A 24539-nucleotide genomic window follows, 5' to 3' on the forward strand; every position below is an offset into this window, starting at 1 on the left:
AAATTTTACCTAATATGGAAATAAGTAAAGACAGACTCCTGTAGATTCGGTGAAATGAAGCAAATGACATCCTACATCTCAACATTTGGGGGAGCAACAATGACCTCCCCTTGTAATAATAAAAATAGTGCATATTCTGATTAGTTTTGAAATTTAAATATTTATTTTTACTGTATGTTACTAAGTTTCCATTTATCTCTTTTATGATCTTTCACATTTAGTAATCGAAATGTATTGTCAAGTGTTTGTTTGCTTTTACATACGTTTGTGTGGTGTATATAGAGGCATATATGTATATCATATTGTACAGATCCCAACTGAAAACAAACAGAATACATCAACGTAAGGATAAAAACAAAAGGCGGACAAACATAATTTTTAAAAATTATATAATTAAGTAATCACAATACGTTTCAAACTTTAGGTTTTATAGATATTAGATTAGTATTCGCGGCATATAATCATGTGGTTGTGTTCGTGTGTGTGTGTGTGTGTGTGTGACGGTTTAAAAGGGTAATCAGCATATCAATTTACAACAGTTTTTCATTCTCATGGATTCTCGCTCTCATCCGCGATTCGTGTGTGTGTGCACAACATTAACTATCTGAACTAGGGTAGGTGTTACGGGGCGGGGATAGGGGTGGGCGTTTGGGTGTTGTTTAAAAATAGTTCAACAAAATACATATACATTTATATATATTTATATAGTTAGTAGTTATATGAGATTCCTGTCGGTTTTAGCTTCTGCTTCTCGGCTCCTCTGCTCCTCTCCTTCACTTTCATCATCATCTTTCATCAGCTTATTCGCTCATGTAGGGATAGTTGACGTCACGCAGGGGCACAAACGTCTCCTTGATGGACTGCGGTGAAGTCCAGCGTAGAATGTAGTGGGGTCCGCCAGCCTTGTCGTTGGTACCGGACATCCGACCGCCACCGAATGGCTGTTGGCCCACAACAGATCCGGTCGACTTGTCATTGATGTAGAAGTTTCCGGCAGCCCATTTGAACTCCTCCAAAGCGGTTTGGACCCAATTCCTTTGCAAAGGATTAAAGAAATTAAAGAACATATTTACGAGTTTCAGGCTATACGCTTACTCGTCTTGTCCGAATATTGCGCCAGTTAGGGCAAACTTTGTGGAGGTGTGAACCAGCTTCATGGTCTCCGCCAAGTCCGCTTCCTTGTACACATAGATGGTCAGCACGGGCCCGAAGATCTCCTCAACCATGATCCGGTCCTTGGGATCTTTGCTAACCACAATGGTTGGATTTACAAAGTAGCCCTTGCTGTCCGAGTAGGTACCGCCGGCGATTATCTCCAGGTTCGGAGACTTCTTGGCCTGCTCTATATAGCTGGTAATGCGTTTAAATGCTTTGTCATCAATGACAGCCGATGTGAAGCTGCTGATGTCTTGGACATCGCCTATTTTTAGTTTCTCCGCCTCGCACTGCAGACCAGCCTTGATCTGCGGAGAGAGTTGAAGGTCAAACAGATTAGTAGGGGGCAATCAGTGCTGAATGGCGCTCGACCAACCAACCTCTGGCCACAGAGACTCGGGCACATACATGCGCGAGCAAGCCGAGCACTTCTGTCCGCAGTACTCGAAGGCCGAGCGTATTGTCGATGTGACTACCGACTGGACGTCCGCCGATTTGTGCACGAAGTGGAAGTTCTTGCCACCACACTCGCCAATCAAGCGGGGAAAGTTGATGTAGTTGTCAATATTGTTGCCCACCTGTTTCCACAAGCGGTTGAATGTTCTGTCCGAGAGATAGAATACAATATAGAACAGAAATCAATAATCCGACTCTTACTTACGGCACAGAGCCGGTGAAATTGATGCCTGCCAGGTGGGGACTGGCCGTAATCGTGTCTCCGAACACCGGCCCATCGGCTGGCACAAAGTTAACAACGCCATCGGGCACTCCTGCCTCGCGCATGATATTGAAAATGCGCCAATTGGAAAGCATGGCCGTGTCAGAGGGCTTCCACAGCACAGCATTGCCCTGGAAAACGAGACGGGAGTGCACAGGGTGTTAGCTTAATTGATTGGGAATTTTAGGGGCTTGGTCGTCCTACCATCAAAGCGGGGGTGTAGGACAAGTTGCCGCCAATGGCCGTGAAGTTAAAGGGGCTGACAGCGGCAATAAAGCCGTCGATGCCACGATATCGCATGGAATTCTTGGTGACCTTGATGTCCTCACTAATGGGACGATATTTGGAGACCTCCTTCAGGAAGTAGGCATTCAATCTGCATGTAAATGAATCCAGACATTAGGAATGCTATTCCCTTGAGGCTGACTTTCCCCATTTACCGTATGAAGTCAATCAGCTCTGCTGCCGCATCGATTTCGGCTTGAATGACCGTCTTGGACTGTCCCAACATGGTGGCCGAATTCAATTCCTGGCGATACTTTGTGGCCATCAGATCAGCGGCCTTCTCCCAGATATTCAAGCGTTCTGCCAGCGGCACCCGATCCCACTTGGGCTGCGTTTCCACAGCGGTTTTGATGGCCTGTTGCAGGAGCTTCTTATCGGCATAGTAGAACTGGGCCAGCTTGTGTGCATGATCGTGGGGCATAACCTGATGCCGCACATCAGATGTCTTGAACTCCTTGCCGCCTATCACAATGGGAATCTCCTCGCAGTGAGAGGCCGTGTCCTTAAGAGCCTGCTGTAGGGCCTTGCGCTCCGGCGAATCCTTGCAGTAGCTCAGAATCGGTTCGTTCTCGACACTAAAGTCCTTTAGCTTGAGCTCCGGAATCGCAGAGCCCAGACCTCGCACATGGCTAGCAGCGGTGGATAAGTGGTGTTACATGGACCTCTCTTTCAACTTGAAAATCAACAGGAACTTACCTCTGGATTACGCTCTGCTGCTGGCCGGAGCACCTGGCGGGCGTACTGCGTAGCAATCGCAACATCTTTTACTGGATTGAGGGGCCTGTCTCGGTTTCTGCCTTGTTATATAAGCTCTGTTGTCGTCGTCGGTGTCAGCGGTGCTTCGTTTCAACTAGAATTTTGCTATCTGTGTGATAAGCACAAAGGCGGCAGGCGAAAGGTACAAAACGAAACGAAAAACATTTGATTAGTTTTCATTTATCAGCGCAGCCTTGAAAATTCATTGGGGGGCTACACTGCTCGGGCGAGTCGCACGAGCAGCAGCGGCAGCGTCACCGTCACCGTCGCGTGATTTTGATAAGGACCCAAACGTGAAGAGAGACCGACAGACACACCCCCCGGGCCTAAACCGAGATAAGGCCACACTTGATCAAGTAATTTTCTGTACTTGCATGAATTATAAGCTCGAATATCAAGTTGAATTGGATTTTCTAGCGCGAAACACTGAATAAACTCGTCAAGTTTTTTTTCTCGGTATCTAAATTGTCTCTTCTCTTGCTCGCGCACACACACAAATACACACGACTTGCATACATACACATATAAAAGCAAAATTTGACAAGCATCAGCTGTTCTGTGTACGCTGCACAGTGGTGCGGATGCTTACCAACACTAACATTCATTGTAAACTTTCCGCTATCGACATACCGTCAAAAACTTTCATTCGCCGATATTGTGTGCCGTATTCCAGAAAAAACTAGACTGAAATTTATTGATATAGGGGAATGGCTACAGGGAACTAATATCATTATCGCCTACTTGTTTTGAATTGTTTGACCACTGTGCGCTGGCTACGGAAATTTCCTAATGCCGAAACAAACCGATATACGTGTGTAGTATGTGCATATGTGGAGCTTATACCAAAGGTATGTACATATAGTTCTTGTTGTTTTTTAACTGGCACTGCCTTGATTTATGAAATTAAGCAGCCTGGACGGGGAGCGCGGGGAGGCGACCCACCGTATACCAGCAGTTGTTCTTGCGAGGGGGAGAGAGACAGAGGACGGGCGATGCGCGTGAGCAGCAACTATGAAAGTTAGAAAGAGAAAGGTAGAACAAATATGGAGCAAGCATTTTTGCATTGTTCGTCAGATTGTCAAGTGTTTTTAATAAAATGCAATTAAAGCTGAGGCAAATTGATTTTTACCAATACATACTATCTGTACGTGACTACAGACAACATTAGTATGTATGTATGTGCATATGTATGTAAATTTATCGGTAGAATAATAATAAAACGGCCAACAAATCAAGAACAAGTCACAAGTTGATTTTTGAGGCCAAGTAAAACGTACGAAAAGCAACTAAATACAACAAAAATTCGTTACTCAGCTGTAGATACACACACTAACACACAGGCGCATTCAAAATTCACTTGGTTTTGGCCCGTTTTGCGCTTGTTGTTGTTGCTGCTGCTGTTGTGACCCATTATGCAATGTAATGTTTTTGCCTCCCGTTTATTGTTAGCTTATTGGTCGCTTGAGACCCTTACTATCATTATATTTTGCAATGTAACACATTGCACACTATGCACAAATAAAATTGATTTTACGCTTACTTTGTGTGTTTTTTCAGGTGACGACGCTGGTCAAAAACGCGACTGTGCTTTTGTTTGGCTGGGACTATTTAAGCCAAATAAAAAGAGCGCTATAAAATTTAGCCGTTGCCGGTAGGGTTGTTAAAAATGTATCGATATATTATTAGCCGATTTTCGGTTTCAATAGCATTATTTTTGTGTCATATTTGAAGTTTGGCGCCATAGAGCCTTGTTTGTTATCATTTTTCTTAGGAAATTATTTTAACTATATGAAAGTCAAAATGGTTAACGACTGTCTTTATTGGAGGCATCTATTTTGTTTAGTTTGTCTAAGTTCCGGCTGTCTCATATAGCCAATTGAAATTACCCATGTTCAGAAATTCCACAATTAACTTCATCTAGAGAAAGTTTTGTCTTGGCTCAAAAAAACTTGAACTGGTTCAGTTCGTTATCGACTCGCATGCTGCTCGTGACTGCTTTCCACCTATGCACCCCTGCAATGTCATACTTTCCAACACTTGGGTTAGCTATCGAGTGCCGCGCCAAAATTTGAAAATGGACAAGATTTGCGAATTTTCTTTACACATTTATTAGACTGTTATTTTGTTTGGCTGGGGCTATTTAGAAAGATCGCTCTGAAATTTAGTAGCTGTCGGTTGGGTTGTTAAATATATACCTATATATTGTAAGTCGATTTTCGGTTTCAATATCAATATTTTTGTGTCATAAATGCGGCATAAAGTCTTGTTCAATCTTGTTTTGCAATCAAGGAAGATATACTGCGACTATATGAAAATCAGAATGAATAACGACTGTCATTTTTGGAGGCTTCTAAATATAATTCTAATAAAAATGAAGTGTTTCTAAGTACTGGCGCTCCTAATTAGCCAAGCGAAATTGGCTATTTCAAAAATTCCACCTTATTTTTCACCTATCGAAATTTTTGTCTTGGTTCAAATGAACATGACTCACATATGGCTGCTTTCCACTTATCCAGCCCTGTGACCTCATACTTTCCAACACTTGGGTTAGCTATCGAATACCGCGCCTAAATTTGAAATTTGAGAAGCTTTGCGAATGTTTCTCACACATTTATTCGTGCTAAAACACATATTTTTTATGAAAAAAAAATTATTAACCAATATTTACACTTTAACTAGCTTAGGGTAATAGGGAAATAATATCACACCAGGGTTAGCCGTAGTAGCCGCCGCTCCCCGCACTGGCTGTGGCAAAGCCGCCACTGCTGCTGGCATATGCCGTGTCTATAAGAGAAAACATGTCCAAAACACTTGTAGATTGCAGACGGAAGGATTAAGGGAGCTTCAGGCAGATGTGCATGGATTTCTACTTACTCATTCCGTTGCCTCCGCCGTACGGGAAGCCGCCGTAACTGGGATAGCCATACTGGGACTGACCGTACTGACCATACTGGCCGTATATCGAATAGGGATTGTAGCTCGGATATGAGTAGTAGGGATATCCGCCGTAGCTGGGATAACCGTAGCCATAGGCATTACCATACATGTTCCCATAGCCGCCACCCAATCCAGCGCCGGCGCCCGCTCCCCCACCATAGTACGGATATCCATAGTACTGGCCCTGAACCATCTGCAGAACTGTGGCCGACAGGACTAGGCCCAGCCAGAGGCAATTTCTTGTATTTTTTGCAGACATATTTGTTGTTTTTGGTGGTTGTTTTGTGTGTAATCCTCGAACGCAGACTGAATGCAAAACCACTGACACAAACTGATTTTATAGAGTTTGCCAACTGGTATATTCGCGATTTTTACCAAACCATAAAACGCTTTTTTAATGGCGCTTAATCGCCCGCCCATCAAGCATTGCTCATCGGCCTCACTGTCCGCTGACGCTGTTTGCTTGCTCGGGCATGACCCAAGCGGCGTATACGTATTTTTACAATATTGTGTAAACCGTAAATAATGCTCCCACGACCAGAAACAAAACAAAGTTTTTAGCAATATTTGTTTACAAGTTGTCAACGCTCCCACACATAATACTATTATGATAACCGTTTTGCTCTCAGTATCAATTAGTTAGGCGGTTTTTCAGTGGCGCAGGGGTTCACAAGTTTTCCGCATAAACATAGTCATTAGCCTTAAAATTGTTTGATGGGCCGCTTAGTCATGTGGTGCTGTGCTGTTCGGGTGGTTTCCACTCTTTGAGGTTCATTGCCTGGGTGGTCAATGCTCATCAACGCCCTTCAAATGAGGTCAATAATTATAATTCTTTTTGGCGGGTATCAATTTGGCTTAAGCATTGACCGAGAGTTCAGTCTGAAGGACTTTTACCTTTTTGTCATGCATGGGCATCCATGGGAATTTCCCCCCAATCTGGTATAGATTACATCTATCATCTGCCACCTGATTACCCCCCACTCTGTATGCCTGTCCGTCCTTGTACATTGACAAATTACAAGTCACAATATTTTATGCAATTTTCCAAACAGAGAAAGGCAAAGAGAGAGAGAGAGAGAGAGAAAGCCCAGAAAACTTGCCAAATTCGTGTACAAAAAAGTATCCAAAAATTCATTCATAAATTTTTAAAACCTTTTCCCATACACTGTGCTCATTTGTGTTGGTGTGTGTTGGGTTTTACACTGGCCAACAATGGAAAATGTCATGGAATTGCCATCGCTGCTATTATTGTTCTTTGTCGAGCCTTTGGGTTCGCATGCAGCTGACGTTTCTCTCTCTCTCTCTCTATCTCTCGCGCGCCATCTCTTTCTTTTGCCATCTCGCTCTCTCGTTTTCACTCTACATTGCCGCATTACTTTCGGTTCTCCAGGTGGGCCAGGTGTGCTTTTGTGCCGCGTAGGAGTTGCATTGTTGCTGCTCTCCAGTCGAGTGAGTTGCATCTGCATCGAGTCCGGACATGTTTGCGCATGCTCAAGCTCGGATTTCGAAGCACCCTGTACGCCCATTCCGTTCCCCGATTGAGTCCGAGTGATGTTTTTGAGTGCACCAAAGTGCAAGCCTTGCAGGTTGTTGCAGGTGGTTCCCCACGTAACCTCATATATAATTCATACAAAAGACAGTATCAATAAATGGATGAGTAACGCCCATCCATTTTAATGGTACACGATTTTTTTAGCCTGGCTTTATGAGCGGGCTACAGTCTCTCTTAAAATGTTTCCTTGTAGAAGAATAAGGAATTCCTTAAGCATCTCAAGATCTTTAAGGTATATTTTTAGTTTATTCGAGAGTCCCAAATAAAGAGAATCCCAAAAGGTATTCCATGGATGATTCTAGGACAAACAACAAAAGGAACATTCCAATCGTGGTTCCAACTGGCAAAATCGTATCCTAAATATTGAACAGTCTTCAAATATCTACAGGTAGTCGAATATCTTTTGGAATTTGACGTCTGAAATTCCCTAAGATTCCTTCGATTGTGCCCTTAAAATCTTAGAGCCTGAATAGTGAATATAAAATGGAATTGAGGGCTCTTTAAACCTTTAAGACCTCCAAAAAAAGAACCAACCTTCCCTCATATGCGATCATCTAGCATTCATGGTAATCCCAGTTCCATAATTAGTTATAATTCAATTATACGAAAAATACCATTCAGGAAACCCTTTAATGCCAGAGATAATAACCAGCATTTATCCCTATCTTAGGGGCTGGAATCAATTGGCAAAGTACGCCCCAAACCCCGTTGCCCGTGCCCCGCCACTTAATTTCCTTGCCCCAAATGAGCAATTTTCATATTAAAAAGTTTGTCTATACCTCTCTAGCACTTCCTCAACCCCTCGACGGAAAAATGAAAGCTATCCTTCACAAAACTTCATTAAACTTTTCGTTCCTTTCACTTTGCTCTTGCTCTACCTTTTTTTTTTGTTTTCTTGTTTTTTTGTGATAATTTTTGGGACAGTAAAATGCTAATTGTTAGTCCGAAAATGTCCGAACCATTCATGTTTTTGGATACTTTTCCAATTTGGCCAACAGTTTTACATGTAATTAATTATAAATTTGATGCAGCAGCAACTTTTGTTTGCTTGTCAGGAATGCACTAAAAAACGAAAAGCTAATTAAAACTTGAAAAATATGAAGAGGAGCAGCAACTAATGCCCTGGCCCCGAAGAGATCGTCCCGCTGAGAAATCACTCAGAATGCGCTGGCCCCGTCAGGGGCAATGAGTATCAGGAAAACTCACTCAAAGTTGCAGCTAAGCGGCGGTGGAGGCGGATGCAAAATTGCAGCTGAAAATGTTACGCATACGCCGCATGGGTCCGAGAGAGAGATGAGCACGCTGAGGCCGTCTCGCTCTGAGTGCACTAAGCGGGTGGTTGGCAGGAGGGGGGAAGGGAAGAGGGGGGTGAGGGCGGCAAAAAAATACAAAAAAAATCAATTAAAATGCACTCGAGTGGGATTGTCGAACCGCACACTCTGCGACACCTCCACTCTATGGGGATGTTGGGTTTTTAGGAAATTTGTAAGAAATTTTCGAACGAAAATAAGCAAATGCCTTCTCTCTCGCTCTCGCTCTCGCTCTCGCGCCCAGCCGACAGGCTGTCTCTCAGGCTCTGTCTCTGTTGCCCTTGCTCGCCATGGGTTTCGCGGGGGGATATTTCAATTCAGTTATTTGTGCAATTTCGCTCAGACCAGTTGTGTGCTCCTTGGGCCCCGTGTGCGCTTTCAGCATTCTCAATCAATCAGCAGACCCGCAATCGACCATTTCCGAAACACTGAAACAGAAACAGAAACAGAAACAGCAGATAGCCATCAGAAATTCCGAATTTAAGCCAAAAAAATTAACAGGCCCCGCCTCCCGCCACAGCCCCAGAAGCATACAGAATACAGCGGATCAAGTGCATTATCCAAAAGGCCGCCCAACCGCAATCAACATCCCAGACAACCCACACGGAGTCAGAGAGCAAAAGAAGGAGAAAGAGCAGGAGAAAACGCAAGAGAGAGAGAGAGAGAGAGAGAGAGCGAGAGCGAGAGAGTCCCAGAGAGGAAATAACAGTTTGGAAAGCTAATAGCATTCTGCTTTCTCTGTTTGTACGTCTGTGTCTGTGCGTGTTTTGCCGCGTTGTTTTTTTTCCTGTGTGAGTGACTGTACTTTTTGGCGCCCAAAAACATTTTGAGCGAATCATCAGAAACAACCAAGCAAACAAATCAACAAACAAACAAACAAACAAACAAACAAACGGACAGACAGATAAAAACATTCAAACTAATTAACAAAATTGCGACAAAGCGAAATTTAATGTATTGACAGGTGAGTGCTCTTCGGGCTGTAAACTGAATTTTACAGATAATTGTAGGACGGCTCAAAAACTCCCAGTAGATCAATGATGAGGTGTATCTATCATTTGTGGGATTTATTTGATTGCTACATACACTCGTATATATATTTTACCCATTGAAAACTATTCAAAGGACAGCTACCATTGGTTATTGAGTATTTTCTATGAATATTATGGGTGGGAGGAATGGATATGGCTTATTTTGAGGATTATGTATCCTATCCTACCTATAGGTTGGGTAATTCTTATGTAAAAGTAAGGGTTACGATTCGAATCATTTTCAAAAATACCTCATAAATACCGATCTTAAGTCTTAAGTCTTTGCTCCAAGATCATAGTAATTCCAATTTTATGTCTTTCTTTCCCCTAAAATAATAGGCTTCCCCTTCTTCATTCTCTATCATTTCTAAAGAAACAATTCTGACCTGTTCCCAATTTCTTTTCCTCTAGACTCTGGACTCTAGACCCTAGACTCTAGGGGATATATTCGAGCGAGGCAATTTAAAATAATTCCGCGAGTAAATCCCATAAAAATTTCAACAACTTTGGCTATTTGTTGCCACGTCATAATGCATTTTGTTCGTTTCGTTTCGTTTGGGGCCAAGACAATGGCCCAGACACAAGGACACACACACACACACACACACAGACACACGCCATACAAAGGAGTGTGCAGTGGTAGTTGTGGAGTGTAAGGACTAATTAAAACTCCGGTAGACGTCATAATTGGAGGGCGTACTGGAGGGGGGTGGGGGGGTGGGTAGGTGTTGGGGCCAGTCGGCTGGAGAGTAAATTAACTAGGCGAAGGCTTTTGTAAGGCATACCATGCTGCCTACATAGTTTGTGTCTTCCCACTACCCCCCCTGCCCCCCCCCCCCCCTGCGCCCTTCCCCGACGGCATTGAGAGTATATATATAAAAAAAAATTTCCATTTAAAGGAGCCATGGACCAAAAATCCTGAAAGAAAGAGCCCAACGAATAAGTGGGGAAATATGCAACTAAAAGGAGAGATGCGAGAGAGTGAACTGAAAAGAACCAAAACCAGAAAAGAGAAGAACAGAAAGCAGAGAGAAATACATATATAGGTATATATATATATATATATACTTTTGCCGTGCACTGTAATGAAAGGCCTCGGGCATAAGTTTTAAATAAATATTTGTCTCTGTGCATGTGCATGGGGATGTGTGTGTGTGTGTGTGTGTGCATGTAATTTAACAAAAACAACTGCATAAAAACAAACAAAAATTGTGCACGAAATGATGGAAGAAGCAGCAGCGGAAGAGCCAAAGAAATGGACAAGGGTCGGTCGGTCGGTCCATGGCAGCAGGGGTGTGCGGGGTGTGGGGGGGTAGAGCGGTAGGAACTGGCCAGAAACTACAGCGTATAAAAATGATGAGAGGCAACAAAAATATAAAAAAAAAACGACTATAAAGAGTAAAAAGTAACAAAGTTCCAAGGGGAATACTCTAGGAATTCCAGAAAATGTTTAAGAACAGGTTTGCCTCTTTAAATATTATACGGGATATTATAGAACATTTTTAGAACGAAAACTGCAGGAGGAACAGTGCGAAATGTTGAGAGATATAAATAAATAAGAGATCAAGGCATTCGAATATTTCATTGTATATCCATCTTGAGATCCTAGGACATACCCTACACGCTTTCCAGGGTATAATTATGGGGCTGCCCCAAAGGGGTGATCCGAGGGGTGAAGGCTAGGCAAACAGGCAGAGCAAAACAGTAAGAAAACTGCCTGACGGACTGCCTGAATGCTCCCCACTGTTGTTGACTGACTGTCAGAGGGGGCTGGTCTGGGGGGGTGGGCTATTTTGCGGGAGAAAAGGCACTATTAAAGTCTTAGCGAATGTAGGTTGAGGTAGCCGTAGGCCCCCGACAGGCGCCGCCATGTTTAGAATATGCACACAAAGCATAAGGCCAACAAAGAGGGTGATAGGAACGGGGGGGGGGGGGGGGGGGGGGGGGGGGGGGGGGGGGGGGGGGGGGGGGGGGGCGGGCCCAAGGGAAAGGAGGAGGGCGGGGGCGGGGGGAGGGCGTCCAAGGAGGCTTGTTGCTCTGTTAGACAGTGTAACAAAAGATTTGCTTAGCTTTCATGTAAAGCGTAAAATACAAACAATTATGCAGTTGGGTAGCTACCCGTACCCCCTTTCTGAACCCCTGCTCCAAAACCCCCCTCCCCTCTCATGGCCCACGACTGTGCCTCAACCCCATCCTCCCCCATTTCCTATTTAGTAGGCCGTCAAGCCACTTGAGTCCGAGACTTTGCTACTTGAAATTTTGGACAAAGCAGCGTCTACCTCCACTCGCTCCCCCTTTCGAGCCCCATTTCTGCCTCACCTATAGATGCACTATAGGGTGCCACGATTCGGCCTAGCCGAGGCCTACAAAAATATGACAAATTACAAAATAATTGTGCGCACAGTCAAAATGTTGTCCTCATTTGTTGTTCTCGTTGTCGTTCTCGTTGTCGTTCTCGTTCTCGTTGTCGTTGTCGTTGTCCTCCCTGTTGCTCTCCTTCTGCTTCCATGCACGCCTCCTACAACCCAATCCTCTTCAGCTACAGACCTCGTCCTCGTCCTCGTGCTCGTCATCGTCATCGTCAGCATACCTTGCAATATTAATGAACTCTTTTACATCGTCTGTCATTTCCATGGCATTCGGCGGCAGTGTAAACCGCAGCAGGTTTACCCCCATCCCAGCCCCAGCACCAGCCCCATCCCCGCCCCCCCCCACCAGCAAAAGCTCGCTGCTTCGCCGTCGTCTGCCTCCTTCCAATATCCAGTCCGCTCCTATTTGCAAGGCTGGCGGTGGCTTGGGAGCCAGCATTATAGAGCAGACTTCGACAGAGGCCCGACATCATGACGTATTTACTTTAGGCCTTGCATATAGAAAAAAATGCACGGTTTATGCGGCTGAAATAACGCGATATTGGTGGCCACCTAGAGAGTGGAAATTATAAAAAGAATGTGTTTTGTATTTTGTATTTAAAACAAGTAATTGTATGCCTGGTACTCGAAGAGTTTGGGGATATATGTAGAAGAAAGTATTTATATTCTGGATCCTCATCAATAGCCGAGTCGATATAGCCGTGTTTGTCCGTCCCGATAGGCGCCTATAACTAAGAGACTATAGAGCAATCAAATTTTGTATCCATACTTTTGTGATATCACACTGTTTCGAGTGTATTTCGCCCTGCCCCCGAGCACGCAGAACCATGGAGAATGACCCTATCTGCCAGATAACTGAATTTGGTTCAGATTGGATTATTATTACGGCCATAATTAGCAAATCCATTAGCTACTCGTTCCACGCGCCTTCTCTTGCCCTCCCTCTCTCTCTTTCGCCCTGTTAAACGCCCTCTGTGGAAAGCGAGCGAGATAGCAATACAGCTGTTGCGAAAAAATATTATAAAACTCAAATAAAATAGATCATTAGGTGGAAAGATGATAAACGGAGGGCAAGAGTTAACATTAGACAATTACTAGCGGTTGTGAGGGCTCTTCTTCCACTCTCTCTCTCTCTTGAGAGAGAAACCCCCAAACCATTAAGCGACAAGCGGGACAAACAAGCACTTGCTGATAAGTATTCATAGTCGTTTTCCTCTCACTTACCCAGAGTTCATGATTTCGGCTGCGCATAAACCTACTTTTTAGTGGCATAACCGACCCGAGACCCCAGCCCCTGGGATGGGGCTGAACTATTCGCCCACACAACTGTCGCACCCAAACCCAAAACCCAAACGCCATCACATTGGGGAGCATCCGTGTCGTTCCCAAATGAACGCGTTCGCAGTGCTTAAAGTTTGTTACTCGAAATGCATTTTATATGGCCCGTTAGCCGTTACATTTGTGTTTGCATTGGCCCGCGGGTATTCATTAAAGTTGAGGGCTCCCTCCATTCATACATACACTTTATAGATATAGCATATAGCGCTCGTACATATGTATACACACGCCATGCCAGACTTTAAGCTGACTGACAATATTCTGGCTGGAGCAGAGGATGGCTCAGGCCCAGGACACAGGACACAGGGCACAGGGCAGGACAAGTTAGTTTTTGGCGTCGGGGAAAAAACTAAAAAGGAAATTAAAGGAAAATTTTGCGTCGCTGTGCTCTCCTGGTTTGAGTAATGGAACTTTTGTCGGGTCGCAATGGGAAGTGGGATATGGAACTAGAACTGGGTCTGGGTCTGGCTCTCTGGCTCTGGTTCTGGCTCTGGCTCTGGCTCTGAGGGCGACGAATGGATAGACAGCTCAGACGTTTCGAGTTGGCTTATTACATGGCCCAACTCCTCTGCTCAGCTGGGTATGCGATTTGTTTGTGTGCCTGGCCAAAAACTTATTAGACAGTCGGAAATTGAATATTGTTCCTGCAAAACTGTTAAATGTTCGTCCCAGGCTCCTCTGTCACTCGGCTGTTTCCTGTTTTCGTCCTTCTCTGTGATTGTGTGTGTGCCTGAAATTCGTGCGGTTTTCCTCAATCTCTCATCCGTCTGACTTTCAAATTGTTTTGCTATGCATACTATGCTGGAAAGGGCAACTAATTAGAGCAATGTGCAGCAAAAGTTTCCCCCCCCCCCCCCACGCCCCGCAGCCATCGGCTAATGTGTGAAAAGACAGCCGGGGAAAGGATGATGTGCTCGGTAATCCGGATTAGATTGTGGATCAGGAAGTGCTCTGCATACAGGTCGTTCCCGAGGAAGGACTTAGTTATCCCCGAGGGGGCTTATCGTGGAGAACAGTCCGTTTTGTGGCTTATGGCTTAGTCGGCCGGGCGAAAGGTCATCTCAGGCATGATGCACTGTTTCATTGGTTTCCAACTAATCAAATTTGGCCAAATTTGGGTGGGGAAGGGGGTTATCCTGCCTGCCACTTCGTTAATTTGTAGTTATCGAAATTCTACAAAACCAGATGAAATCCCTACCAAGCAGCCGTTGCCATGGCACCTGCACCACCGCGAATTCAGTTGAATGCAAGCATATATGCAGGCGAGTCGAGCAGAGTCGAGCAGAGTCGAGTCCGCTCATTAGTTACATATATTCTGGTCCCATATCAGATAAGCTCATTAGCGTGCTGTACGTAACTAAGTTTTTCGCCAGCGAAATCGCGTATACGCAGCGTATGCACTCCGCCCTGCGGAGATACACATGTACGGTGGCGCTTTAAGGGCGAAACGCCAGCCATGGAAACGAAACCAAAGTTTGCCTTTGGGGCTAGAGCTGCAGCTACCTGGAGCTTATTAAAGCCCTTCTCATTGTAGACGCTTTCAAAGCGATTTTCGTTTCGTTTCGTCTTTGGTCTTTGGTCTCTTTTTGTTTTATTTCCTATTGCTGGCTCTGTCTTTCATCTTCATCTTATGCCTGTCTCTGTCTTAATGCCTCTTGAGTGCTCCGCTTGGCTGGGCTTAAACTCTTTTTGCTGGCATTTCAACGCTGCAGCAGTCTGCAATTTCTTCTTCCAAATGCCACTTTGCATTCCCTCACACACGCACACGGAAAGACTCCAAATTGAACTTCAATCTTCCCTTTTTTTTCTCTCTCTGGCAACCCCAACGCCCACACCAACACCAACACAAAAACACAAACGCATGTAAATTGGCCAATTTTGCACTGACTCCCCTCCCCAACGCCCTGCCACGCCCCCCCCTTCCGTCTCTGGCAGCTACTTCTGCCAGGAACAGAAGAAAATACATAAACGAGAAATCCTTTTCTTTTCGTTTCGTTTCGTTTTCTCCTTTTGATTTGTAGCTGGCGCGCACTTTTGTTGATTTATCTTGGCCTCTGCCTCTGCATCTGCATCTGCCTCTACATCTGGTGCTGCTTCCTTTGCATTTTATTTGCCATTTGCCTGACAGTCGCTGAGCCGCCGCTCTGCTCCTCCCAGGGCTCTCCGGGGATATGCATTTTGCCAAAAAAAACAAAAACAAACTCGAGGAATATGAATATTGGCATTATGGGGCTAAAAGCTTGCTTGCTCGGGAATCGAGGACATAGAGGAATAGCCGTAAAGGCTATGAGAACTCCACGGAGTACAGTGGAGCAGCTCTGGCAATTATCACTGAAAATCGCATTCAATTTCTAATCACAAATGATGTGGCAGCCGTCTTGAGCCGTGGCAGCAACCTGCGTTTTAATGAAAAGTTGCGGTTATCCTTTTTCGCTCTGGAGTGCGGACCGCAACCAATTGCCGTGCCACAAAACGTTGCAGCACAGTCAAAGTTTTAATGAAGCCACCGCTCTCTAGCAGGTGCCAGGCCACGACGAGAGGACCTGTAACATTTCTGGTTGACGAATGGCAATTCGTATCGGGAAATGGAGGCAGCAGCAGCAGCAGCAGCGGCAGCACTTCAATCCAAAGCTGTGGTAAATGGCTTTCCTCTGGCCCCAATGCTAATCAAATTAGAATTCCAAAGCTTTTGCTTATGGCCTCCACGGTCCCTCCCTCTCTCCCTCTTTCTCTCTCTCTCTCTCTGTGTGTGGGAAATTATGAGGCATGCTACTTTTTGCGGTCAACCGAAGTTTGACGAAGGCTTGCCTTTGGGGCCGATGGTGTTGCTGATATTACTTTTCATTAATTATTTGCCACCCCTCGACATAATATTTATTTAAAATTTTAATGAGGCATTGCGAGTGAGTGGAGGCATTAGCCATTTCTCTACCGCTGCCTCTGCCTCCGCCTCTGCCTGCCACCTTTTTGTGGTACTGGTGGTGGTGGTGGTGCTGCTGCTGCTGCTTTTCCTTCTGCTGTGGTTTCCTTGACAAATTTTGGTTGAACAAGTAGAGGGAGATGGCAGCATACTTGTGCGGTTACGTGGAGAGAAGCAGAGGGAGCGGGAGAGCGCGTTGCATACTTTTCGGTGCACTTGGACAAGGACACGGCACATGATTGATGCGGCCAACAATGGCTCAGCTCCTGCTGGAGGAAGACATGGTCTTTACATGGCCATTAGATATATCATGCATATATCTCAAGAAATAACATTTCGTGCTTGATTCTCCAGCTTTTATTCTATGGGATTTGTGTACATATATGTACGCATGTATGTAAACCGATTCGGGTTTGATGGTGAGCAGTAAACTTTGAGTTCGGAGTCTTTGCTAGAGCACATAGTGCCTGCTTTTTTGAGTGGTCGGGGCATTAAGAAAAAACAGAGGGGATAGTATTGAAGATGTGGGATTCCAACGATGATTCGGTGTGTGATTCGTTATAATTCACTTTGTACATATATATATTTTCCACATGTTCGCCCTGGGGGTTAGTGCGTAATCCACGATATGAAAGCCATGTGGAGAGTGGGCTAGAGACTGCACTCCCAGGGATCTGAGAGAGTCGAGCGGCAACAACGAGTGGTAACAACGATTCGTTACACCGATCGGCAACAGCGAGTCGCTACACCGATTGGTAACAGCGAGTAGCTACACCTATCGCTAACAGCGAGTAGCTACACCGATCGGTAACAGCGAGTAGCTACACCGATCGGTAACAGCGAGTAGCTACACCAATCGGTAACAGCAAGTAGCTACACCTATCGCTAACAGCGATTCGCTACACCGATCGGTAACAGCGAGCCGTTACACCTATCGGTAACAGCGATTCGCTACACCGATCGATAACAGCGAGCCGTCACACCAATCGGCAACATTTTAACATGCGGAAACCTGCCGTTACTCTGAACAGCAGGTGATACTTTCGTTGTGGACACATCTAGACGGTCCTTCTTGAACCAGAATCTACACAGCTTTCGCTGCTCTTCTTTTCCCAAGAATTCTATGGAAAGTTGGGATATTTATATATGGCTGCATATATTTTGCCGATTGCATAAAAACCGCAACATCTTTCTGCAACATCACCATCGTTAACATACCTCTGTCATAGGCATGTCATATATCGGGCCATGTTTCTCATAGCCCAATTAGTGGGCTTTTTTGCAGATTTCCCCCAGATTTCCCCCAGATTTCAGTTTTCTATAATTTCCATTTTGTGAATTTTTCTGCTGCGTAGCTTTCAATTAATTTAACAATAATTTTTGCATGTATTTCATTTCCCAAAAAATCACAAATAATTAAACCAAATAAATTTTCCTTCTATTTTGCTGTCGCTGTCGTTGTTTTTGTTATTTTTGTTGTTGCTTTTGTGCTGCACTTGCAATTTCGCATATTTTTGCGTAGCATTGTAAATGGCAAAAGGAAAACTGCCGAAGAGAAGGAAAATCAGCGAAAAATAAAAGAAAAAAATCGCAGCTATAAATAAACGACGTCAGCGAATGGCGACAACGGCAACAACGATGGCATGGCACTATCCTAAGTGCCTACCTCCTAGCCTTCCCGCCACCCCCTTTCCCTGGCCGCCCTTCCCGTTGAGATGGTCACATCTCTAGACCCGAGACGGATCGGATAGACTGAGGACGGACTGCAGCGGATTCTCTTCTCTATGCCAAATGCAGTGGCCCGACCGACCGACTGCCTGCCTGCCTGCCTGCCTGCCTGCCTGCCTGCCTGCCTCCTCGTCACTCTCAAGTTGTCACTGGGCTGGGGGCAAGAACTTGGATGGATCTCTGCTGCCTCTTCTTGCGTCACATTCTCCACTATTCGCATCCTTCTCGACGACGCTGCTCTTGGAGTGGCCTCCACTCTCGTTGGAGATTGTTTATGCAGCTCGGTCCACGCGAAGTGGTTTATGATGCCATGGCAATGGCAACGGCAACGGCAACGGCAACATTTTCAGCTTCATTGGTTGGGGCCGGGGGGGGGATGCACATAGTTGTGGAAAATGTGAATTGTCCGTGGGAATTGTCTCAAGAACTGGAAAAAGAAATACGAGTACACCTCCCAAGAGGTTGCGGGGACAGGGCGCCAGGACCAGAGCCAGGCGACCCACGATCTGGCCCCCGATTGGGGGAAAAGCTAAACGGGGAACAGGAGCACGACAGTCAATAGTATTATTATAAAACGAGGGACAATTAGACGTTTCATCGTCAAGGATCCCTTTGAGCTGGGAAAGTGTTTTTCTCGCTTTGGTTGATTTTTCCCCGGCTCCAGATATGATAGATTCCCCTAGCGTCAGAGAAAAACGAAGCACAGCCACATTTCAATTAAATATTCAGTTTTTTAAAAAAACATAAACATAGCGAATTTAAATGGAGTTCACTTTTATTCTTAAAAATTAATGCATTATATATAGGGCCCATTTTAAATCGAAATAATATATTTAATCTGTACTAAAAATATATTTTCTTTTATATAATTCTTTTAATAATATAATATGAATTATATTTATTTAAATTGTAAAATATATTTTCATTTTAGTATCAAAATTCAAATGAAAAAATTTCTCTGAATTATTTTCATATTTAGATTAAATATATTCACTTTTTTTTTAAATATAAATGCATTAAAAAGTCTTTCTTTAAAAGGCCCATTTTTCATTGAAATATAAAACACTTTAAATCTGCACTAAAAATATATTTTATTTTATTTAACTTAAATATGAAATATAAATATTAACAATATAAAATATATTTCAATTTTAGTGTCAAAATTCAAATGTAAAGCTTTCCCTTTCGATTTGCACTCTCGATGGAAATCCTCTGGATTATTTTCATATTTAGATTCAATATATAACATTTAATTTTTAAATATAAGTGCATTAAAAAGTTTTCCTATTAATGATAATTTTTAATCGAAATATAAAACACTTTAAAATATAATATAATAATATATTTAATCTGTGCTAAAAATATATTTTATTTGAATTAATTTAAATATATATATGAAATATAATTATTTAAAATATAAAATATAAAAAACTTTAAAAGATAAACACTCTCTTTACAAAGTGCACTCTCGATGAAAATCTACTCGATTCTTTTCGTATTTCGATTCAATATATTTTCCTACAAATTAAATAATCTATAATTATGTTAAAGCGTTTTATGTTAATTATTAAAATCTCAAGGCGTTTTTTCTCTGGGTGCAGATTCCAGATAGAGTGCTTCAGATGTCTGTATGTATGTGTGTGTGTATGTGTAAGCATTCCCCTGACTTTACATTTTTCTTCGCCAAGATTTTCTCGAAATTTCCTTTTTATTTTGTTTTCCGCCTAAGATGCATCCCTAGCCGCATGCTCTCTTCTCTTCTCTTCTCCTCTCTCTCGCCCTGCCTTTCTGTTGTGTCTGTGTATCTGAACGAAAGCATATATGTTGTCTATATATTATGTACTAAATCTGTCGTTTTCCTTCAATATGTCAGCGTTGTCGTGGTGTGTACCCGTACCCGTACCCCTACCCTATCCCTATCCCCCCCCCCCCCCCCCCCCCCCCCCCCCCCCCCCCCCCCATCCTCCCATCCTCGGGCGGGTCTGTTCTGGTTGCGTTGTCGTCGTCGTCGTCGTTGCTGAAATTTAATTAATGTGAAAATTTGCACAGACTGAGGCTATTTATAAGTTGTTGTAAGTGCTCGCCATGGCAGAGAGTCAACCCCTTGGCTGGGCTACCGCCCTCCCCCCCCCTCTTCGGCGTACCTCTGGTAAATGCCATGTGTAAATTGAAAATTGAAAATTGAATATTTTCCCTGGTTCTGGCTCTGGCTCCGGTTCCCCCCCCGAAAAAAGAGTTCTGAAAACTTAACTTGATTTTCTGAAGGTGGTGCTGGTTGGGGTGGTGGATGCTAATTTAAATATGCAAAATGTTGCATGGATTGATTTTCGGCTTTTGTTTGTGGAAGGTCGCTCCAAATTCAGAGGCGGTGGGGGGGGATTGGGGGGAATGGAAGGACAGGTGTGCCCGGGCCACAATCAAACACTTCAAAGAGCCTCTGGTAAAGCATCTGGAGCTCTGTCAGTGCCAGGCGGTGCTCCTCGCCTGCTCCTGGCCCGGCCACGCCCATTTGCTGCTGCTGTTGCTGCCACAATTCTTGAGAGCTTCAAAGTGTGGCAGGAAGGCAGGCGGTGTGGCGGTGTGGCCAGGGGGGCGGGGGACGAGTGTAATTGAATTTTGATTTAAAGTCCTTTGATATGTGTTCGGGAGCAGAGTGAAAATCACTTAGACCAGGCCATCAGAAAGCCAGCAAAACGAGAGGCACAGGATGGGGTCATTTCAATTTTATGTGGCCTGCCTGCCATGCCCCCAGCGCCCCCCCCCCCTCCCCCAAACTCGCACAATTTATCGAAAAGTTAATCGATAAACTAAACTCTTGGTTCTTTTCGAAAAGCCAAAAACCAAATCCAATAAAAATATCTACCCAAAGGGGGGAGGTGGTGTGTGGTGGGGGGGGGGGGGGGGGGGGGCAATGTGGAGTTGAAAAGTTGTTGCAATAATTGATTTGTTGCAGATGTTTTTTCGGGGGCTTTGTTGGCTTTGTCTGCGATTGCCAGCCATTTGCCGAATGGAATTTCCTCTCATCTCCGCGGCGGTTCCTTCACTGGTTTCCCGCTTGTTTCTATTGGTATTTTACTTTAATTACTTAGATTAAATGGAAAGTTCTGCGCCGGCGGATAGCCGTGGAAATTGCACATTTAATTAGAGCTAAATAGTTTCGGGTCGAAAGTAATTGGAATTGGAAGCGGAATCGGAATTGGAATTGGCATTGGATTTGTTGTGGGTTTTCGGTGTGGTCTGAAGACTCTCGAAGAAGTTGTGTGGCTCTGGGGCTCTAGAGCTCTCGGCTCAAGCCCAGCGCGAACTCATTAAGGCTCCACACTCGTCCACATTTAAATAAATTGTTGTACATTTCCCAGCCCCAAGAGCAGCGCGTAGCTCTTTATAATTGCCGTCTAAAAAGCACTGTGGCAAGCTCTGGCGGAAAATATTTTGCTGTAATTCAAAAGCGCACCGGCGACAGACGCACACGGCAAGAAAACCCCCAAACCCCAAGCCCCAGGCCAGAACGCAAACGTTTTTCCTGACTCTCGGCGGAGTTTTTCCTTTTTGGGGGGGGCGGTCGCGGTTGCTTCTTTGCTCTGCTAAAAGATCCCCCAAGCCAGTGCACTCCCCTAGCCAAAATGTGTTTTTGGAAGCAAAAACCAAAAAAAAAAGAGATGAAAACAGAGTAGAGAAAATCCCCAATAGCAGAGCACAGTTATTTTAATTAGAAAAGAATTAATTTGCATATTGAACAGGAAACAGAAAGAGAGGCACAGACGAGAGAGCGAGAGAGAGAGAGAGAGGGATAGGTGAAAATATGTAGATGGATGCATGGAAAATCATTGAAAATTTTGTCAAGAATTTGTGTGCGAATGAAAAGCGAAAAATCTGACATAAATCCAGATAAAAATCATATCAGAATATCAGAATTCTTCTAAAAATAAATCAATAACCCAATTAATGTTACAAATTTTGTAAGTATTAGTATTTTTAAGAATTATAATTAATTTTAGGCCAAAAATAGTTCTATAATTCCTCTAAAAATAAACAAAAAACTCAATTTATTATTGTATATATAAAAGATTAAAAAAGGTCGAAGGTCGTGTCATTAAGGTCGAAGAATTTTAAGGGGGAGATTATTTGAATTCTTCTAAAAATACATCAAAAACAAAAACCAATAAATGTTAAATGTTACAAATTATAATTATAAATATTATTTTTAAGAATTATAATGAGTTTTTGGCTAAAAATAGTTCTATAATTCCTCTTTAATTTATTTTATTTATAAAAGATTAAAGATGGTCGAAGGTCGAAGAATTTTAAGGGGAATATTATTTTGTTCAATTATTCGTCCAGGTTTCTAGGGTAGGGGTCCTCTTCGGGGGGTATCGATTGAAGTGTTTGCTAGCTTTGAAATTACTGAAAATTACAAATTATATTTATTATTTTTCAGACCAAACAGTGTGATATTTTCATATAAATTGAATTCAACCAAGACTCGGTTTCCGTTTCCGTTTTGCTGGCATTTTGCGCACTTTAATCACTAAGCCCTGTCTGTGCCTGGGGCTGAACATTAAGCTGGTTTTCTTTAGATTAGAATTGACACTTAATGGTGATAATCAGAGAAAAGCTTTTTGAGTCCGACCCACTAAAGCCGGCCCCAGGGCAGACGACAGAGAGGACATTGGGCGGAGGAACAACTTGACAAGGAGCAGGAAGAGCCATCGGCAGGACCCAGGCAATCAGTCAATCACTCAGTCAGCAAGTCACTCACTCACTCTCTTAGTCAGTCAGTCAGTCAGTCGGTCAGTCAGTGAGGCAGTGAGGCAGTCGATCAAATGAAATCAAATCGGGATGCCAGATATCGAAGGACACTCGACTCGAGGCCCTAAATGCCCCCAAAAGCGTTAAGTGTCCTGTTGTTTATCCTTGAATATCAACAGCAACAAACAACAACATCAAAGTGACCGAAAAATTCAATTTCAATTCCGTTTTATGCGCCCAAAGGACATGCAAACTAAAACTGATTTCAAATGCAGCTCCTCAAACGGTAATCAAAGCTGCTCCATCTCCTCCACAGAGACGTGGGGGGGGTTATAAAATGTGAACAGCCACCTGGTTGGCCATGTAAACGGAGAAGTTAGCCAGGGACAGGACAGTTTATCTTGAGTGGCTTGTGGTGGCTCCAAGGACTGCGCCCGGTATGCAGAGTAGATTTCTCCAAGAGCTGGGGCTGGGGCTGGGGCAGGCTCCTCCTTGCGCGCAATTTCAAGCAAATTTTTAATGATTTTTAATTGGCCATTTCTCAGAGAGCGAGAGCCCCTGCACACCACTCTTTGCTCATCTCAAAACTGTCAAACTATACACAATTTTGTTACCGAAAGTGTCACAACAAGAGCCCGCACCAGTGCCCGTCCCAGCCCCGCCCAGCCCATCCCAGCCCCCCCTCTGAGTCATAAAGAAAACCAACGAAATTTTCACATCATCATTATCAAAACACAAACCGTGAAAATTATCTGCTCAAGTGGAGATGCGCCTCCTGGGGGGTGGCTGATGGACCTGGCCAAGTTCTCACCCTCCCTCGGAGCAGCACACATCCCTGGTCCCCGTTCCCGTCTCCCGCCCCGTCCCCGGTCCCGTCCCTTGCCATTAAAGTGCTGGCCCAAAAGCATTTAGAGGGAAAACTCTGCGACGCGTCAAATGCCTCACGGGCAACATTGTCGTTGTTCTCTCTTCTCTCTGCTCTGCTCTGCTCTGCTCTGCTGCTCTGCTCTGCTCTCTGCTCTTCATTCTCTGCTTGTAACACGGCAAATAAAAATTGAAAGCAAATGAGACAGGAGAGACAGACATGGACACGCCGTCGGTCCTTCCAGGAAGCCAGGAACCCAGGAACCCAGGAGCGGCAGCCTTCCTCATGTATGCCAGCGAGTATCCTCCACCTCCTCCACCTCCTCTTCCTCTCTCTTGACAGCTTGCGCTAAAAACGTTGAGTGTCTTGGAGGAGGAGGAGCAGAGAACCGGGTTTACCCTCCTGGTTAGGTAATGCGTGACAGAAACACCACCCCCCCCACAAGCGGGCCCCAACCCACCTGCCACCTGCCTCCTGCCTCCTGCCTCCCATTTTGCGAATTCAAATTTGATGGCGGCTGTGGCTTCCTCTGCCTCTCATGCCCCGGCCCCGCCGCTCCGGCAGGATGTGGGGCTTGTCTATGTCGTCCCTTTATGCCTCCATTTCCTCTTTCACCCCCCCTGCCACCCCTTGTGCTCCTGAGAGCGTGCCGCTATCCTGATCCTGACTCTGGCTGAAAGTTTAAGCGAATTAAATTATTTGCTTTTTAGATTTCAATATTTCCGCAGCTGAGATTTCAGTCAATATCTTGCTGGATGCCAGAAGCGGACAAGGGCGGGGGGCGGAGGGTGCTTGTTTGCTGTATGTGGGCGTGGCCAAGGGCGTG

At 44.4% G+C, this 24539-nt stretch overlaps 3 protein-coding genes across 5 annotated transcripts in view; 1 reads left to right on the forward strand and 2 right to left on the reverse strand.

Annotated features, from left to right (window-relative positions):
• Positions 1–372: 372 nt before the first annotated feature.
• Positions 373–4563, reverse strand: LOC108153057 (delta-1-pyrroline-5-carboxylate dehydrogenase, mitochondrial). 2 transcript variants are annotated; one of them, XM_017282829.2, is made up of 8 exons: positions 4455–4563; positions 2855–3023; positions 2314–2787; positions 2078–2249; positions 1817–2004; positions 1536–1758; positions 1096–1463; positions 373–1035 (listed from the first exon to the last, which is right to left on the reverse strand). In XM_017282829.2, exons 2-8 carry the CDS (start codon positions 2917–2919, stop codon positions 801–803), a joined length of 1725 nt encoding a protein of 574 aa, XP_017138318.1. In that variant the 5' UTR covers positions 2920–3023; positions 4455–4563; the 3' UTR covers positions 373–800. The 2 variants fall into 2 exon arrangements, with proteins under 2 accessions (XP_017138318.1, XP_033243775.1); XM_033387884.1 differs by lacking the exon at positions 4455–4563 and adding an exon at positions 3545–3564.
• A 1024-nt stretch (positions 4564–5587) lies between these two features.
• Positions 5588–6285, reverse strand: LOC108150895 (neuropeptide-like protein 29). Its single transcript, XM_017279205.2, has 2 exons — positions 5789–6285; positions 5588–5698 (listed from the first exon to the last, which is right to left on the reverse strand). The coding sequence occupies exons 1-2, from the start codon at positions 6108–6110 to the stop codon at positions 5628–5630; spliced, it is 393 nt and encodes a 130-aa protein (XP_017134694.1). The 5' UTR covers positions 6111–6285; the 3' UTR covers positions 5588–5627.
• Positions 6286–9050: 2765 nt separating this feature from the next.
• Positions 9051–24539, forward strand: part of LOC108152213 (poly(rC)-binding protein 3) — an 88050-nt gene continuing 72561 nt past the window's right edge. For both annotated transcript variants that reach the window (XM_017281374.2, XM_033386761.1), the window contains exon 1: positions 9051–9677. The gene's annotated coding sequence lies outside the window, so the exon portion shown is untranslated. The remainder of the gene's footprint in view (positions 9678–24539) is intronic.

This window comes from Drosophila miranda, chromosome XR, assembly GCF_003369915.1.
Source record: "Drosophila miranda strain MSH22 chromosome XR, D.miranda_PacBio2.1, whole genome shotgun sequence".
Taxonomy (NCBI): Eukaryota; Metazoa; Arthropoda; class Insecta; order Diptera; family Drosophilidae; genus Drosophila; species Drosophila miranda.